At 40.2% G+C, this 19,081-nt stretch overlaps 1 protein-coding gene across 1 annotated transcript; it reads right to left on the bottom strand.

Annotated features, from left to right (window-relative positions):
• Window positions 1–67: 67 nt before the first annotated feature.
• LOC139946352 (angiopoietin-1 receptor-like) lies at window positions 68–18,864 on the bottom strand. The gene is made up of 28 exons (XM_071943992.1): window positions 18,568–18,864; window positions 18,058–18,165; window positions 16,673–16,762; window positions 14,902–15,150; window positions 14,254–14,565; window positions 13,886–14,143; window positions 13,386–13,520; window positions 12,834–12,989; window positions 11,905–12,000; window positions 11,492–11,536; window positions 10,844–11,128; window positions 10,454–10,680; window positions 10,070–10,139; window positions 9,727–9,833; window positions 9,390–9,591; window positions 8,466–8,568; window positions 7,889–8,132; window positions 7,394–7,433; window positions 5,547–5,734; window positions 4,447–4,663; window positions 3,552–3,662; window positions 2,952–3,139; window positions 2,464–2,571; window positions 2,046–2,119; window positions 1,808–1,848; window positions 1,415–1,511; window positions 897–1,002; window positions 68–650 (listed from the first exon to the last, which is right to left on the bottom strand). Exons 1-28 carry the CDS (start codon window positions 18,647–18,649, stop codon window positions 570–572), a joined length of 4,020 nt encoding a protein of 1,339 aa, XP_071800093.1. The 5' UTR covers window positions 18,650–18,864; the 3' UTR covers window positions 68–569.
• Between the last annotated feature and the right edge of the window lie 217 nt (window positions 18,865–19,081).

The following is a 19,081-nucleotide window of genomic DNA, read 5'->3' as shown; positions in this document are numbered from 1 at the left end:
TATTTATGACGAAAAGCGATAAAAGTCGGTCAATGCTGGTTGATGCATTGTGTGAAAATTTGTTAACAATAAAAAGTGATGAATATTCTAATAGTATTAATATCCTTAAGGAGCTGGGCATAACAAAAAAACAAAACAAAAAACACAGCATAAACATTTCATTATCCATCAGTCCCTTCGCAATTCATCCCACAAAGCATGCACTAATGATTCATTTTACAATAGTAGTTCGTACGTGTGTAAAGAGCAGTCATTTTGACTTAAGAAGCATAGACCAATTTCCTTGGTCGCTATTGGTGATTTAAAATGTGCATACGTGAAGTGACGTTATTGGCTGAGAGTTGCGCGCAGCGCGCGTACGCATGCGTGCACCTTTCGATTGTTCCTATTAAAGAAGGCGGTCAATGACATCTATCAATGCAACTTGAAGGTGCATTCGTTGTAAAATCTTTAATGACCTCAAGGCGTTGTTCCTCCTGAAAAAAAGGCGTAGTTTTTTTCTTCTGGCATGGAAGGGGGGGGGGAGAAGGCGGGGCCCTTCGGAAGAGGAGGCGGTGTGCTCCACTTAATTATCTGTCGTCCAGTTCCGGATCGATGAAGCTGAATTCCTCATAGATAGTTGGCGATGAGATGGGAGGAGGTGATTTCGACTGTTCAGACAAAATGAAAACATAGTGAAAGATTTGAAATGCTTGGTAAGTTTGTGCGTACAGTGGAAGGACAGCACTATGATTATAACCTTGTTTTAAATCACACCTAATACTTCGTAACAACAACCCTATCCCTAGCGCACATTGGGCCGGGTGAGTTCGGTTAGCTTTCCTGGGTCGACCCGGTCTGCCCCCGGCACGGAACTCATTACTACTATTATAAAACCGAAAGCAATGCTAACTTACGTTTGTTTCTGATTCAGTGATCAACTGCTGAAGATCTTTGCCGATATCTTCAAAGCTCGGTCGATCCTTTGGTTCTAACTGCCAGCACTTTAACATCAAACCATACCTGATCATTTTATACAAAGAAATGAAAACAAATCATAGATTACTGGTTATTATTACATTTCTTTTTCCACACATTAAACTAAACACAATTTATGGCAACCTTTGTTAAAGTTTGTGAGCTTTATTGCGGTATATTTTAGTGTAAAGAAAACCCTCAGAATTTTTCCATTTGCACTCAATGTTCTTGATATTAGACTCATGTTAGATTACTTTATAAAAACCAAGTAAATTGCTGGACCAGAGCGCCGAAAAGAGGCTTGTAAACTGCAGTTTTTATAAGACACAAGTGCCCCCTAGAAAAAAATTGTGCACATCGTATGCCCCCCAAATGTCACCACATAGTTTCAATAAGATTTGTTTCGTAAAAAAACACAACAAACTCCCCAAAATTTTCTAAATTAAAATTCTCTTACAGTTTGTCTGAACAGTTTTCCGGCTTGGGCAAACGGTAGCCATTCATTAATTGATCAGCAAGGTGTTTGCTCTCTGTGTCGGGATAGGGCGTTCCACCTGGTCAACAAATATTCAATAAACAATAAGACAGCATTTATATGTAAACTCAATTCAATTCAATTCCATTGGTCCTACAATGGAGGAAATTCATCTTGAATACATGCAATACAGAACAAATTAATAACACACAATCATAAATACACTTCTGGAAATAAATAATATTAATTTATATTTTAATTACACCGATGTGTGTATAGGCACTGTGTACTCAATACTTCCCAAGTTCTGTGGAAAAACAATTACAGTTTAAAATTACTTTTTTTTCACGAATGAAAAAAAATATCGATACGTACCAAACGTTACTATCTCCCACAGCAAGATCCCAAACGACCAACTGCAAGAACAAATATTATGAGATTTTACCAATAATTGTTTGCTGTTAGGCTTTGCTAATACAACTATTTAAAAGAAGTACGTCCATAAAATATTAATCAAAGTAAATTTATTATTTAAACAGATCAATTATACTTGCCGTATTTATATCAGTATAACAAAATTAATGTCTAACAAGTTCTGTTGAATTGAACTTACACGTCACTCCTACACACGTGAATGTTGAGTGTCAATGATTCAATGGCCAACCATCGGGTCGCAATCCGTCGATCCTGAAAACCACAAACATTGGAAGTAAAACCGACCATGAAATATGAATTGTAGAACCGAAAATCTCTCTTGAATGTTTATTCATAAACATCTCAGACAGTTTCGCTATTCCTATTGGTGGAATGACGTTAAACAATAATAACTAAACAATATTATATAAATATAACAAATATATAATTTTTTTTAATAGTAATAGCTTCTAAGATTTAATGACATACATGTTTTTCTTTTAAACCTACACAATATTGTGATGTCTTATTGTTCATTTCTCCCAACTTTTAGCAGAAGTTAGATTAAAAATTAAAAATAGAAAACGAGAATGACTATGTAGAAATGATATAGTTACCGAGTGCTGTGTGTTTCTGTCTCCATCGGCAAGTCCCAAATCAGCGATTTTAGCAGTCATGTCTGCTCCAAGAAGAATATTCCCGGCACAAAGATCTCGATGAATGATCTGCAAAGAAAAGGAAAAACATTTCTGTGGTTAAACTGGTATTTGAATGTATTTTGGAAACCATTGAGATTAGCTGCATCAGTTAATCCGTTGTTCTTTGAAATTATACGTGCGCCACGTGGCTTCAATTATCTCCTTTGTTGGTATACATAGATTAACTATTTTCCCTCCATCTTCTGTGCTTATTGTTTTGCTTTAATATATCTACGTAATGTTCTTTTCTTGATAAGAGTAGTTTCATTTGTGTTGACTTTCCCTCCATCTTCTGTGCTAAAGTTGTTTTGCTTTATATCTATGTCATGTTTTGTTGAATGTCTTGAGAAGACAAGTATGCAAAAAATGTTGACTTGAATTGAATTTATAAAAACAAAAGTACCTACCCCACTTTTGGACAAGTGCTCCATCCCTTTGGCCACATCAACACCGAATTGGAGCAAGTTTGAAGAGGTCAGTGGGCGGTCGCCCTCTTTGTTCGACTGTTGTCGTCTGAGCTGAATAAGACGACGACTCCGCAAGAATGTACGGAGAATACCTTTAGCTAGATACTCAGTCGCCACGTACAAAGCGCCTGGATTCAAATGATTGTTTGCAAGAAGATGTAGTTATTATTACAGACATGAACGGACCAAGTTTTCCAAGGCTCGAGGGGGGACCGTGCTCCGCTGGCCTCCATGAGCAGTCCCCTTCAAAGACCCCGACTCAGTACTTTGCCTTGCTCCTGGAAGACCGTTTCTGCAGGAAGTCCGTTTTTGTTTTGGTATGTTATCTTTGCTGGAATCCAACCTCGTCTCCAAAATTCGATTGCACATCACTGACAGGTCATGTTGCTTAGTTTTTGTTCCCAATTTGAAAGGAACTGTGTCTCTGCATTCAAATGACTAGGTAGGCCTACAACCTTCAGCGAGGTACTTCTTTAAAATTGACGGGGATCGACTATTCATAATGCTACTTTATAATAAATTCAGTAGGCCCATTCTTACCGTCATTTGAGCATGCCCCCAACATGGCGACAATATTCGGGTGTGGTCCAATCATTCTCATGGTCAGAAACTCCCTCACTAGGGCATCAATTGCGTTCTTAGGAACGTCATCTTTATCGTCATGTGGAAGTCAAATAGAATGTAATTAAGATCAAAACATAAAATCATTTCATTCATATTTTGCAAGATACTTACGTCAAATGTTTATATAGATTTATATGGATCCCTTGCTTTGTCCGCCATTTTTGATGAAACACGTATGACTGAAAAGAACATTGGCCGAGAGTCGTGCGCAGTGTGTACACGTGACCGTTTTTTTTTTTTTTTTTTTTTTTTTTTTTTACTTACTTCAAAGACCATTGGTGATCAATTACGTCATGTGCTATCCATCTAGAACTCCCGCAGGGAGCAGTGGACCATTGAGAATCTATGTTATTTTATTGACTAAGTGCAAAAGCTTTTTTGAAAAACGATGATGTAACTACCCATAGCTTGGATTTAAGAAGGGTAAACTTACCGACATTCTTTTTAAAATAACAACTGATTGCCTCATCAATAATAAAAATAAACTATAGTAAGTCAAAATCAGTTTCCCCCGTAGACTTATGATTATGGTGGAACTACCATTTTACTGTCGTTAAACCATGTTAAACTGGCTCTTCACAAATCTGAGGGTTCATAACAATGGATTAGACTGGCCCCTTTGAATGGACGTAGAGTAGTAATGTAGATTGAATTGAACTGAACAAAAACGATGTATACTGGGGATCCCACCAAGATGGCAATAAGGCATACATCAACCTCGTGTCCATGTACACTACCCCTTCTCGCCCCCTAGTAAAGCAACAACGGCAAGCGAGATCAAAACACATCTGGGGGTATAGAGTCAACTTACCTTTGAGATTTTTGATTGCTGCCTGTGTGATCTTTCCCTTGATCTTCACACTGCCCCTGTGCACTACGGTGAAGCGGCCCTTGCCAAAAAGGAAGGACCTATCTATGGTTAGGTCTTCCCAGGCAATGTCACATTTAGCTGTCCAGAGACCACTATCAGAGCAGGGTTGTAACTCAATACTCGCGGAGTCCACTTTCCGGACAAGTTGAGAGGCGACCTGTGACCGAATGGTATATGAAGGATTAAAAATTCTTCCTTGTTAAGATTGTAAACTCTGCGTTGTGTAAGACGAATCTTCTTAATCTAAAAGTTTCGCAGTCATCCACACCATTATAGGCACGATTTGAAACTTTGCATGGTGAAAATAAGATTTGCAGTGATCGACATCATGTTGTTGGAGTTGAAACTGTTTGTGGATGGGAAAACTATCTTGAAACTAGAGTTTGCAGTTACACAGTTTGCAGTTATGAGAGCAGGGGCAATTCTGAAAAGATCAACCGGGCCCGGGGTACGTTGTCACTTCTAATTGGGCTTAACATGGTTATCCCCTTCACAGTCTGTAAGGATATGCATCCACTAGGAGCCTAGCTGGTGCAGCAGAATGCTACATTTCCAACTGTACTTATATAGTTGAGTGCTTTTCTCGGGACACAAGTGTCATGGCCGAGATTTGAACCCACACTCTGCTGCTGACAAAACCAGAACTTGGTTCCGGTGAACTAGACGGCTCGGCCACAACACGCCATGCCACCGCCCAAATATCTTCGGTAGAAACTCACTGGCAACAAGTAAATCCCCCAATATTTGTTTTTATGGAAGTCGCCAGACACGAAGGCTTGACGGCCACTTTAAGGTGTGGGCTACAAACCAACTGTTTTTCCAAGGGCCGTTGCCACCTACTCCTGGGGCTGCAACAGGGTTACCCCCTTTACAGTCCATACGGATGTAGGCTTGGGTATCATCCATCAGAAGCCATGGTTGGTAGATCAGAATGCACTACTATACCCCAAACTGCTGCACACAAACAGTTCGATTTCGAACATATGAAATTGTTCAGAGATATCAGAGATATCATATTCAGCAATTGGTTTATACATTACCCGTCCGTCAGCCACCGTGTTTAACGAAGGACGAGAGCGGTTCCTCCTGTAGAGTAGACTGACCACGATTACACTAATGCTAAGCAATAAGACACCGACCCCAAACACGATGACTAAGACAATGAGGGCAGTGTTAACACCTCCTCTTCCTCCTTCTCCTCTGCCGTCACAAGACTCAACCCCTTGAACTTCAGAAAAGTTAAACACGAAAACCTAACTTTAATTCAATAAAATGTGTGAGGAATGTGAAGAATGAGTATGTGTGACGTGTGTGCGGCACCTAAATGTAGCCCGAACCCTAAATGTAGCCCTAAACATGTACTTAAATGTAGCCCAGACCTAAATGTAGCCCCAAACATGTACCTGAATGTAGCCCGAGCCCTAAATGTAGCCTGACCTAAATGTAGCCCCAAACATGTATCTAAATGTAGCCCAGACCTAAATGTAGCCCCAAACATGTACCTGAATGTAGCCCGAGCCCTAAATGTAGCCTGACCTAAATGTAGCCCAAAACATGTACCTAAATGTAGCCCGGACCTAAATGTAGCCTCAAACATGTACCTAAATGTAGCCCGGACCTCAATGTAGCCTGACCTAAATGTAGCCCAAAACATGTACCTAAATGTAGCCCAGACCTAAATGTAGCCTCAAACATGTACCTAAATGTAGCCCGAGCCCTAAATGTAGCCTGACCTAAATGTAGCCCAAAACATGTACCTAAATGTAGCCCGGACCTAAATGTAGCCTCAAACATGTACCTAAATGTAGCCCGAACCCTAAATGTAGCCCCAAACATGTATCTAAATGTAGCCCAGACCTAAATGTAGCCCCAAACATGTACCTGAATGTAGCCCGAGCCCTAAATGTAGCCTGACCTAAATGTAGCCCCAAACATGTACCTAAATGTAGCCCGGACCTAAATGTAGCCCCAAACATGTACCTAAATGTAGCCTGACCTAAATGTAGCCTGACCTAAATGTGGCCCCAAACATGTACCTAAATGTAGCCCGGACCTAAATGTAGCCTCAAACATGTACCTAAATGTAACACGGACCTTAATGTAGCCCCAGACATGTACTTAAATGTAACAATGCTCTCGAGTAAAAACATTACAATATTGTTGTCTCAGAAACTTCTATTCAGTCCATTAGCATTATATATAGGACTCGAGTTCATCGAAGCTGTAGTATTTATTCGAAAGTGGAAGTCCCCCCCCCCCTCCTTGGGAAGGGTTCCATTTGCGTTTTGCATACGGAAACTATATTTTTAATTGCAGTTTCAGTCACTGATTTATATTCAACAGAAACAACTCGCTCAATCAAAGACTTACAGACACACTAGCAAATTAATGGTTGGTGGACAACAAATATTTTGACACTTCTTTGTCCTGTTCGAGGGTAAACAGATTCTGTGAAAAACGTGTAGTGCACTTTGTGTTTTATCAATTCTAAAGACAGTGGACACTAATTTTTGGTAGTTGTCAAAGACTAGTCTTCACAGTTGGTGTACCTCAACATATGCATAAAATTACAAACCTGTGAAAATTTGAGCTCAATCGGTCGTCGAAGTTGCGAGATAATAATGAAAGATAAAACACCCTTGTCACACGAAGTTGTGTGCTGTCTGATGCTTGAATTCGAGACCTCAAATTCTAAACTTGAAGTCTCGAAATCAAATTAGTGGAAAATTACTTCTTTCTCAAAAACTACGTCATTTCAGAGGGAGCTGCTTCTCTTGTTATCAAGAAAGGTTTTATGATGATAATTATTTTGAATAATTACCAATAGTGTCCACTGCATTTAGTGCAGAAAAAGAGTGAATGAAAACTGCACAACATTATGGCTCACCTGTGATAGAAACTGGCTCTGAATATGTAACGGATACCTCCTAACGTAGAGTGAAATAAAACATACGTTAGTTACCGTTAACTGATGTGATGTTCGATCGAACAGAGGAATCGAAAAGGTAGGTGGAAAGATGGTATCTCCAAAAAAAGAGTCCCATGGACCTTGACACACGAAGCAATTTTTACAGACAACTTGGAGTCAACAAATTGCAGTGCATGCTACAGACTGTACGACTTTCATAGCATTATTTCTCAAACATATCTTACGACCCCCAATAAATAGTAATAACTATGTGAACATTCAAATGTAAATGGTGAATTCTCTTCTTGGAGATTGCCTGGAACTGGTTGCTGTTAATTGCATCGTGATATGTTAGGTTGCCCTTAAGTTATACAAATGTGTGTAGATGTAAACGGATATGTGATGCTTGAACAGGAACCGAAAAGGTAGGTGGAAAGTTAATATCGCCAAAAGAGAGTCCTGCATGGAACGTACCGTGCCATTGCCTTTGCTAAACGCTCCAACACGAATCTCATAGTCGGTGTTCATGGCCAACGGAGCGTTGTAGTAACCCCCGTACGTCTCTGCATCACCCACTACAAACTCCTCTGGTACAGATTGCTTGAAGAACTCGGCTGCTATGTAATCATACGGAGAGTCTACATAATGTAGCGACTGTACGACATCTCTCTTGGTCGCGGATGGGGAGGCTGTCCTCTTGACATGAACTACGAAGGAGCTAAGAGAGAGAGTATCAAACTTTTGGGGATAAACACCATGTATAGATGAGTTGATGACTCATGCCTTTTTCATTATGTTTGTGTGTAAACATGTAATCGAATGTAGGAGTAATATTCATTGGTTATGTCATCATCATGTGAAGCACTTTGAACCAATCCAAATGCAGAATCCTTGTAATGGATGCTCACAAAGCCAACGCCAAAGTCCCAAGTCTGTGATTGCTGTTTTTGGAGCGTGTTTGCGCGGCTGATGCGGAGTGATAACAGCGATCTCAGACTTGAAGTCTAAATATTGGTGGCTAGTCCAATCGGATCTTGTACCAAATGCTTACACAATGTATGCGTCGTCGAATCTGTCCGTGTTGAGACTTATGGTGACTGTAGAGAGGGTTGATTTATCTGGGTACGTTAACGGTGGAAGAGGCACTGGAGGATCTGGGAATCAATGAACACAATGTGGAGATATTAAAGAAAGATACCAAGAAATAAAACCAACCCAATTTCATGGAGTTGTTTAAGAATGTACACGTTTGGTAAATTGTCAAAGACCAGTCTTCTCACTTCTCGAACATACGAAATTCAACTTAAATTTAAACAGGCCAATACAAAATTAATACAACTAACCGAAGACGAACCAAAATGCAAAAAAAGAAAAAAGAGACTGCTATGTGGGTCAGGGGCTGCAAAAGTAGAAAGAACCACTTTTACCCGCTGGTATATGCAGCCCCGCACATAGCAAAGGACAGTGACAAGACGCGACAGACAATGACAAGTAGAATACATAAGTACAAAAGGCTAATACTGTACACTACACTACATAGGCCAAGAGCACATGACCAAAAAGGCAGAGGAAGCACAGACTGTGAAAAGGGAATTAAATGGAAGGACATTTTGAGTTCACGCAAGAAAATAAACGAGGATTGTGAAACGGCCGAGTCCCTAATCGGTGGAGAACAGGTTTTCCAAAGGCCGGGGGAAAATGTGAGGGATTCTTGATGACGGGGGTTGATAAAACCATTTTTCATGATGTGTGCAATAATGTATATTTCCTTGACTAGTTAACAGTATGACATGGTATGACACTGCACTCGAATTGCAAAGGTCATGGGTTCGAATCCCACCCGAGTAATATTATGCGTGATTTCTTTCCTTCCGCAGACATACAACAAACATCGGTGTATAATGGGTAAAACCAATGGGTTATCCCCGATGCAATTTTCCATCTTTTAAACCTTTAACCTGTTTAGAATTGTTACCGGGCTGAGGTCTTGTGTACACTTGCAGGACTGCAGCACCTTCCGTAGAGTCTTCAGCCAATACCGAGACTCTTATCTCATACTTCGTCCCTTGTTCAAGACCGCCTAGACTGTACGGTACGACCTCTACCTCAGCTCCAAGATACTCATCCGGTGTTGTGAAACTAGGCTGGTGGGGTTTCTCTAGAGCTTTGTACTCCACCTATTCCAAAGTAAAAGTATCATCCAAATGATTTGACTCTCTTGTGATTATTCAGCGGCCCTTGGTACCCATAAGAGGTTCACTATTTGCCCAAATTCCTGGTCAATTTGTGCTACAATATTGTTTTGTACTTACCATGTAGCTTCGTATTTGGCCTTGGATATTGGATGTTAAATCCCACTGGAGGATAACTGTTCTGTCTGTTCGATCCATCGAGCGTAGATTCGTTACAAACTCAAAAGCTGAGGGAAAAACATTAGAAGTCAAACTTAAAACAGCTTATCATTGGTTTAAAATTAATTAACACAAAAAATAAATTTGATAATGGGCACCTCACTGTTGCCCTATGGCATTGAGCTCCCGACAAGGCTAATAAAACAATACACAAATATTCAATGAAAATTATGAAAAATAATTGTTTTGGTTGTTAAGCAATTCAAGTCTTCAAATTGATTGTTCACTGTAATTTGTTGTATACCTTCACTTTGGGTTGTTCCATTGATGACGTCACTCCAAGGACCTGCCCCTACAGACGTCTTAGCTCGCACCTGTGGACAGATTTGGTTTATAAGTTAGTTTGATAAATTTTCGTTTTCTTAACAAGAAAACTGCGGGGCAACAGCTGCAACATATTTTCGGCTGATAAACATTTACGCTTAGCAAGATATATTACCGCTAAGTAAGTGATTCTCTTCCCAGCTTGGGCTGTTGGAACTTTAATGTTAGCTTCTCGCTGAATATCATTGTTTGAGGTGCTCTAAGCCCTGGTTAATTTACGCTCGTCACATATTACAGGACTCGTTTTCTTAACTATTACTTATCGATTGTTATATTCAATATATTATTATCGATTACCAAGTACCTGTATGGAGTAAGTGGAACCGATTGGTAGATTAATGATTTGATAAATCAAATTGCTCCCAGGTTGAATATCAGTGAGGACCGTTGTTGGCGATGAAACGTCGACTCTCCAGAAGGTGATGTCGTAGTTGATAATGATCCCATTCGGTGGATTGGGCTCGACCCATTCAACAATCAGGGCAGATCTGTAGGCAGTCGTTATGGTGACGTTCAAGGGCGCGGTAGGCTCTAAAGAAGACCAAGTTGGGAAAGAAATCTTCAAGTTTTACTTATTGAGGTAACTAGGGTGAACCGGAAATTAGTTGAAATTGTATTTTAAGCTCTTCGTCAGTTGTACCCATTTGTTGGTCATTTCGACATAATTGTCGAGTCTATCACGAGTCCATCTTACCTGACTCATCGGTCCTTACAGTAACACCATCTCCATACGGTCCAGGCCCCTCACTAGTGTTGGCTGCAACCTGCACTAGGTACTCAGTAAACGGCATTAAACCATCTACCAGCACAGATTCTTCAGTGTTATTTATGTATTGTTCACCAACAATCACGAGACTGGAAGCTGTGTCAGTAACATTCACGAAGTAGCCGATGGTGAAGCAGCGATCCGGTAGCCATGTTGCGGACAGTTGACGCGGTTCCTGTGACGTCACTGCAAGACCCACAACCAAACTCTCCCCTGAAATTGTAAAACATCGAGGTGTGCTAGTGAACCAAAAACGAAGAACCGTTTGAAATAACGGTGTGAGAAAAGTGCTTTATTTTAGTTGTGTGTATATTTGACCATAATGTATTATGGATCTGTCTTTCGAATTTGTGTAGCTTTCTATTTTATGTGACGTGTATAATAGATATTGCTACTCGTTAGGAAAATAAAACAACATTTAACTTCAAACGCACAAAATCGGCCGTCGAGATTGTACTTTTATGTGTACAGTGTTTATTAAGACAAGCGTAGTGGCATCTTGTTGTCCATCAGATGTTGTTTGTTTTTAATATTGTAAATTATGTTGCTATAATAAAGTGAGTTTTCTGTTCTTACTCGAGCACAGGCAGCTGGATCCGAAGTATGGTGACGCACAACCCTCTAAGGAAAGCAAGAAAAAAAGAAAAAAAAAATGAAAAAAAATGAAGTAGCCTCCTTTATCAAACACCCGAAACAGTATACCGACTTCACTACAATAATATTTTAATGAAGTCGGTATATGTCGGTATATGTCGGTATATTTATGTAAACAATTGTTGACATAAATAAGTAAGAACTAATAACCGCACTTTTTCAAGAAAATTACAGTGCAAAAAAGCGTCTGCCGGTAATTGGTGAATCTCTAAAAGCAATTAGTAATCTGAGTTTAACCATCATTCATATTGACACACAGCTGTGGATATTATCTATTATGATTTATTGTTTCCAGAAAGGATTGACCCGAATCCACTGATCCATGACACACTCACCTCCACTGCATTGGCCTGTGTCTTTAAGACATGTTTGTCCGTCTGCACATCGGCATGTTTGCTTGCAATCAACACCATACGTCCCTTCCTCGCATTCTTTTTTTAGACAGGGATAATTTAAATAGATGATTTAGATACATAACAACATTGAAGTGTGTTTATGATGAACACTGCATACTCTGCTCTTCGAATCTTATACAGGGACAACTCCGAAGAAACATCGGTTAAGATTTTTATCCATCACCTTCTACCTGATCTCTGAGCTCATCAAACGCACATTCATTTAAAACCAAGTGGGCGCAGGTAACACGAAGTCAAACATGTCTTTTATATTTTAGTGCAAAGCCCTGGGCCCAATTTCATAGAGCTGCTAAGCACACAAATTTGCTTACCATAAAATTTTTGCCTTGATAAAAACAGGATTACCAACCAATTGCTTGTTACTGGTATTCAGCTGTTGTTTACTTATCCTGAAAATCACGTGGAAGTTTGTTTTTTTAATCCTGTTTTTATCAAGAAAGAAATGTAATGCTAAGCAAACTTGTGTGCTTAGCAGCTCTATGAAGTTGGGCCCTAGGGAAGTCATAGCCCTTTAAAACCTAGATTGGACCATTCCATTTATCCAAGAGGAAGATCAGGTTCCAGAGTGGTGTATTTTTTATTATTAGAAGAACTGGAAAATATTTTCACTTATATACTTCTTGCACAAAATTGAACAGCCATACAGACTTACCAGATATAACTCTTAGATACAACAGAGGCATCTAATCTTTGTAGCAGGCTATCTGACCGCCTGTGTTAGGCTCTGGGATTTCAAAACCCCTGTCGATCAACTTTAAGGCATACTGGGGGGAGTAGTTAGTGGAACCTTCATACATTTTTGTAACTTTTAAACTTTTACAAAACATTTTGCTGCAATGAATCCTCACCCGGCATGCAGTCAAGTCCTTTATACCCCGCAGCACACGAGCACCCGTACGGGTCACGGAGACAAAACAGACGGCCTTGACAGGCGGTGTGGTGTGGGTCGATGTTGTCAGAGCAACTTCTCTCGGCATTCTTGCCAAAGACATGACGACCATGACCTGAGTCAAAAACACTAGAAATAGATTAAAAAGTAGGAGAGCCCCGCAGTTTCTTTCCCTACATTTCGATTTTTGTGAACCCCAGCTCGAATCCCACCTCACTGACCGGAAATCGTATGTAGAATGGGTTTTCAGCCGCTCCTGATTGCATAATATTAGCCCCCCCCATTTGGAACTTTTCCTCCTACATTATAAACCTGATCTGAACACTGATCATGTATTTTCCTTCTTCACAATTACCCTTCTGCTATGGAAGCTTGCGTTGTTGGATATGTAATGAAATAAATAACATAACTAATTGATGAATAATCAGTGTGCAATATTTTGATGCACGAAAACGTGTTTTTTCTTTGTTTTAAGAAACTGGACAATCAATTTCCTTTTAACCCTACTTACTTTGTTCGCAGTTCTCTCCACTGAAGCCCGGAGCGCAGACGCATGTTCCAGTGATGTCATCACAAACACCACCATTATAACATTGATTGCAAATAAGCGAGCAAGATGGCGGCCCCCACATTCCAGCTGCACAACCTGTTTTCGAAAAATACAAAAAGGTAAATGAAGTTTATTCCGAGCCAAAGGCTCATCAGGCTGGTGTTTTATATGCCCAGTTTTATTGACTTTAAACGACTGAGATTATTTGATTTCCCTGGACAGGATGCTGGTTCATCGAAGCTTACTCCCCAGCTCTCACCGCTACCCACTTGTACTCCTGGGTGGAGAGAAGCAGAAATGTCTGTCTGTCTTGCTCAAGGAAACCGCACTCGCTACTAATCAGGCTAGGATTTGAACCCCGGCCCGCCTGTTTTGATTAACATCACATTAATAGTTCATTCTACCAGATGCAACAAGCTCAAGAACATTAATACAAAAATGTAAAAAATGTAAATTCCAACCTCGCACTATGAGTCTCATTATGCTGTGACGTTGTTGATCTTCTTGACCGTCCACGAAGCAGCTATATATCCCTTCATCTGATTGGACAACACTTGGAATAGACACCGTGAGCTGATCGTTCCATCCATCTATTGCATCTCCATTATGCTTCCACCTGTAGGTAGTGTTTGAAGTCTTGTTGAGCATCTGAAGGGAAACCGCCTCTCCAAGGCTTGCCGTTAGGGTCCGATATACCGGAACAGTTTGAACATTCGCGTCTGAAGAAAAAACGCAAAGATTATATATGTTTTGGGGAGGCTTTTTAACTCGGGTAAGAAATATCACATATTGTGCATTTTAAAGTATACCTAGAAATGAATAAACTTACCATCATTCGGGAGGATAATCGCCTGTATTCGAGTCGTGCTTTGATTTTTCGAAGCTTCCGAGTAGAAGACACCGACCCTGTCGTTTCCATCCAGGTCCGGCAAACGAAGCAACCTCGTCGCGCGACCGTAGTAACTGTCATCGACCTGGCTAGATTGCCCCGGTAGTCCGCTCTGATTTCCTCCGGTCATCAACTGTCGACCGAATGACACGTTAGCAGTGATGTCCCTACATCCTTTGTAGGCACCGATGACAATGTCGCCTTGGCCAACTACAGGCGGGTGGATGACAACAGTGAAGTCCAACCCTTCCTCTGCAAGAAGTCCATTATAAATGTCATTCTTGTTATAAAATACGGAACCATCATGACATTTTTTTTATGAAGTTACTATGAAAAAAGGCTATACATTTTCAGTGTCAGAATTGACCTGGATTCCCGGTCCCATGGCACCTGACTCACTTCTGAGTCAGTAATCCGTATGACGCGGATTGAGTGTCCAAGATGATCCAATAATCCGGGTTGATCCTGACTTGGGATTTGGTTTGGGGTGAGGGAGGATGGGGGCTTTAGTAGAGCCACTCAACTTTTCTCAAAAACAGTTCATTTGTCACCGATTATTTCGAAGATCTGACAGATGCAAACGTTTACCTGTTACTTCAGCTTCCGTGTCTGTATCAAGGAGTTCGTCTACCATGACTTCTGCCATTGTTACAATCTTGCCGTATGTCTGATCATGATTGACGCTGACATAACGAGCCGTGACGAGCGGACTGGGCACGAACGGCAACAATGCTCCCAAGCCGGACGCGTTGATTGATACACGAGGGCCGATAAACCGGTTGAGGTAGTGGTCTGTGCTTAAGCCTGCCCTCACTGTAGCTAGGTCGAGTCTGTCAGCTGCAAATACAAAGTAGATGGTTATGAGTTGTCTTGACTTTCGATATAAGGAATGGTGTGGAATTACAAGTCAGTTGCAAAGACATTTTGTCAGAGAAGAAAACACCTTCACTTTGAGCAGTAAATATTGTTCACATAATTTATTTCGAGAAAGTAACGACACCGTAAAAAAAGTATTTTCTTTTATTTTGTGGAATTGCTGTGTTGTCATCAAATGCTGTTTTTTCCCCCAAAGTTACCCACATTTCGATTACATGAAATTAACAAAGTGGATGAACAGGAAATGGGCACGGTGAGCCTGGAAACACATTCACATTAGTCAAGTAGTAAGACTGCAAAACTTGCAATGACAAGGTTGTAGGTTCGAATCCTACAAGCTTTAACCGCTACCTTCACAATCACTAGAATCTAAGTATTAATAATAGTAATAATAATATCGAAGTCTTATATAGTGCACGTATCTACCAAACAAGGTACTCAAGGCGCTGAGTATATATAATACAAACTTTTCAGAAAGATAGGTTATTGTAGTGATGGAATCTGAGACCCAATTATTTAGCACCTTATATAAGGGTTTACAAGGTGCTACGGCGCATTAAGCAGCCACAACCAGGAACACCGGGGCGAACCCCTTCTCTTTTCGATAAGTGCACTGGGTTCTTTTACATGCGTTACACAACACATGGGACCAACGGCTTTACGTCCAATCCGAAGGACGAAGCAATGGTTAAGTGTCTTGCTTAAGGACACAAGTGTCATGGCTGGGGATTCGAACCCACACTCTGCTGATCAGAAACACCAGAGTTTGAATTCGGTGCTCTTAACCGCTCAGCCACGACACTTGTTGATTTTGTGCAATTCATAATTATATACATTAAACCAATGTTTTTCATTAGCGTTAGGTTGTTGCCAGCTTGGTTTTGATATTCCCTTGTAGGAGTTTGCCGAGTGCCGAATTATAATTATTGTACATTTCATAATGTTTGTGTATTCCTACATTTTCGGAACGTACGATATCACACCTACTATAATACCTCTAACCTGAAAGAAAACTCTAAACGTGACTCTAAACGTGACTGGTGACTACTGTATTCTCTACACCTGAAAGAATTAGGCTTAAAGACACTGGACACTATTGGTAATTGTCAAAAACCAGTCTTCTCACTTGGTGTATCTCAACATAATATCCATTAAAAAACAAACCTGTGAAAATTTGAGCGCAATTGGTCTTCAAAGTTGCGAGATAATAATGAAAGAAAAAACACCCTTGTCGCACGAAGTTGTGTGCTTTTGATGGTTGAATTCAAGACCTCTAATTATAAATCTGAGGTCTCTAAATCAAATTCGTAGAAAATTACTTCTCTCTTGAAAACTATTTCACTTCAAAGGGAGCCGTTTCTCACAAAGTTTTATACTATCAACCTCTCCCCATTACTCGTCACCAAGTAAGGTTTTATGTTAATAAATATTTTGAGTAATTACCAATAGTGTCCACTGCCTTTAAACGTCAACATAAACTTACCGCAACAGTCAGCTCTTACTTTCAGATATATTTGTTTCAAGCAGTAGGCTTCACCAAGGTCAACTCTCCACCATGGTTTAACTTCATTCACTGGGGGAAAGGAAACGCTAAGACATGGTGAAGGAACATGTAGTAGCAGAGGAATACAGTGTACACATTGGTGATGATTACGTGTGTGGCGAAGATTGTTAATAAAACATAAGGGGTGGTAAAAGAGGGTTGTCAAGTTCGCGATTGTGATTAAGGTGTGGTGAAGATGTTGATGAAGTTGACTGCTCTATATTCGGAGTTCCCAATGTTCCGAACACCATGTTCCGAAAACCATCTCGTGTTTCAAACGTAATGGTTAGGGTCATCAGGGTCAGGGTTACTCCTAGAACTATTTCGAACGAAGCTCGCACAGGGAACCAGTATGTACACTTTTTGCACACAGCCGTGTACATACTGGTACCCTGTGCGAGCTTCGTGGTTCCGTGTATGTTTTGTACACAAATCACGGATCGTACCCGCCCTCTCGTGACGCATTCTCGCAAAACGAGGTCGGGTAATTTTCAATTATTGTTGGCAGAGGAGTAACACGTACAGTAAATAGGGAATCCGAAATTACGGTAAGAATTTATCATTTTTAACAATTTTTGAGATTGCGGAGTGGATTCTCTGGTCGCAGGATTACACATTGATATATCAAAGGACACATAGAGCCTAATTTTGGCGAGATTAAAAAACAAACGAGAGATTTCTGATTCCAAAATTCATTGAACCATGGGTCGTTAAACGCGTGACAGATGGTCGTCTATGAGGTTACGGGAGACGATAGCCGGACGAAACCGAAATAGTTCTAGGAGTAGGTCAGGGTCAGGGTCATATGATCGGGGTCACTGCTAGGATAAAAAAAGTTCAATAGGAGTGTCGGCAGATGTAGGTGTGTATGCAGAAATTGTACTGGTGATGTAGATCATAGATGTAGTGAAGATGTTGATTATCGTTATTATGGTGTTGTGTTGAAGACGGTATTTAAAATTGCTTTGCACATGGTGTGTAGATCTTTTGTGATATGGTTGTGGTGAAAACGATAAATTGTAAATGGGTGTAGTAAAGATGGTGTACTGTAAACTAAAAGGGGGTGGTGAAGATGATGTAGGGTAAATGGGTTGTGGTGAATATACTGTAATTGGGGCGTGGTGAATTATGTGTATTGTTTAAATTGGTTGTGGTGAAGATGGTGTAGGCCTACTGTAAATGAGGTGTGGTGAAGATGTTGGTGATGAAGATCGTGAATATTCCTTCTTTTTTTTACAAACGCCCCAAGCCTCGGTTTATTAGCAGTTAATTTATTAAATTGTACACAACTTCTGTAGGTTAACCTATAATTATAAAAAGTATACCTGTAACTGAAATTGAGTTCTGACCCCCGTCGATAGCGTTTTTTGCAATGTACCCGCCGTTGGTTGAACTCTGCTCAGCCTGCTTGTCTCTCAAGTCAAGGGTTCCACCTTCGTATTAAAAGGAGACACAATATTCATTTGCAAAATAAATGTAGTTTATATTAGGCCTATCCTGCTTATAGCTGCACATAGTATAGTGACAGACATTGTTTTGTCTCCTTACCTGTTTACCTGTTTACCTGTAGATTCGGGCACTGCATAATGAAGGCTAAATGAAGCCTTATAAAACGCCCATCAATATTCACACAAAACTTACTGCAAAAGTAATGAATGCAATGAAGTAGCAAAGTTAAATGTGAGAGCAAAAGTGAATGTAACTTTATGATCTGTGCAACTTTTTTCCCCAATATTTTTTTTAACCTTGTAATGCCAGTTTGTTGTGCTGCCAGTTGGTAAAAAAAAAAATGAATGAATGAATATTTGATTTTTTTTTATTGTTAGAATACTTACATTGTCTGACTCTCAGCAACAACAAGCAGGCGAGAATCCAAACCAAAATAATCCTTTGACGATATGTCCAATGTTTGTCCATCTATTCCTTTAATTGTTGGGAAGATTTCCACAACTACATTGCTATTATTTGCGTCATCTTAAATGACTGAGAACTTTGATTGAAACGACTTTTCTAAGATGCTTAACAGACTACTTAATTGCAGACTAACAATAATAGGGTACCGGTAAAGATTAAAAAAAAAACACTGCAGTTTGAGTTGTTGATTTATGATGTCTCCCTATTATTTCCGCGTTAAACCAAGCTGGAAGTTTGTTCCATGTCATGTTTTTACGCGCCTACGCATACACGATAAAGGAATTGGGTCATGGAATAGACTTCTTTGGGCGCGCGCGTTCCAAGAGTGACGGGCGCAGAGCCTGATCCTTCCCTTACGTTTATGCCGGAGGGATGGAAATTGCGCCCGTTCAAACTCTCGAAAGCGCGCGCGCCAAAATAATTTAATTCCAGGAG

The sequence above is a fragment of the Asterias amurensis genome, chromosome 13, assembly GCF_032118995.1.
Source record: "Asterias amurensis chromosome 13, ASM3211899v1".
NCBI classification, from domain to species: Eukaryota; Metazoa; Echinodermata; class Asteroidea; order Forcipulatida; family Asteriidae; genus Asterias; species Asterias amurensis.
This window is presented reverse-complemented; position numbering and strand designations above follow the sequence as displayed.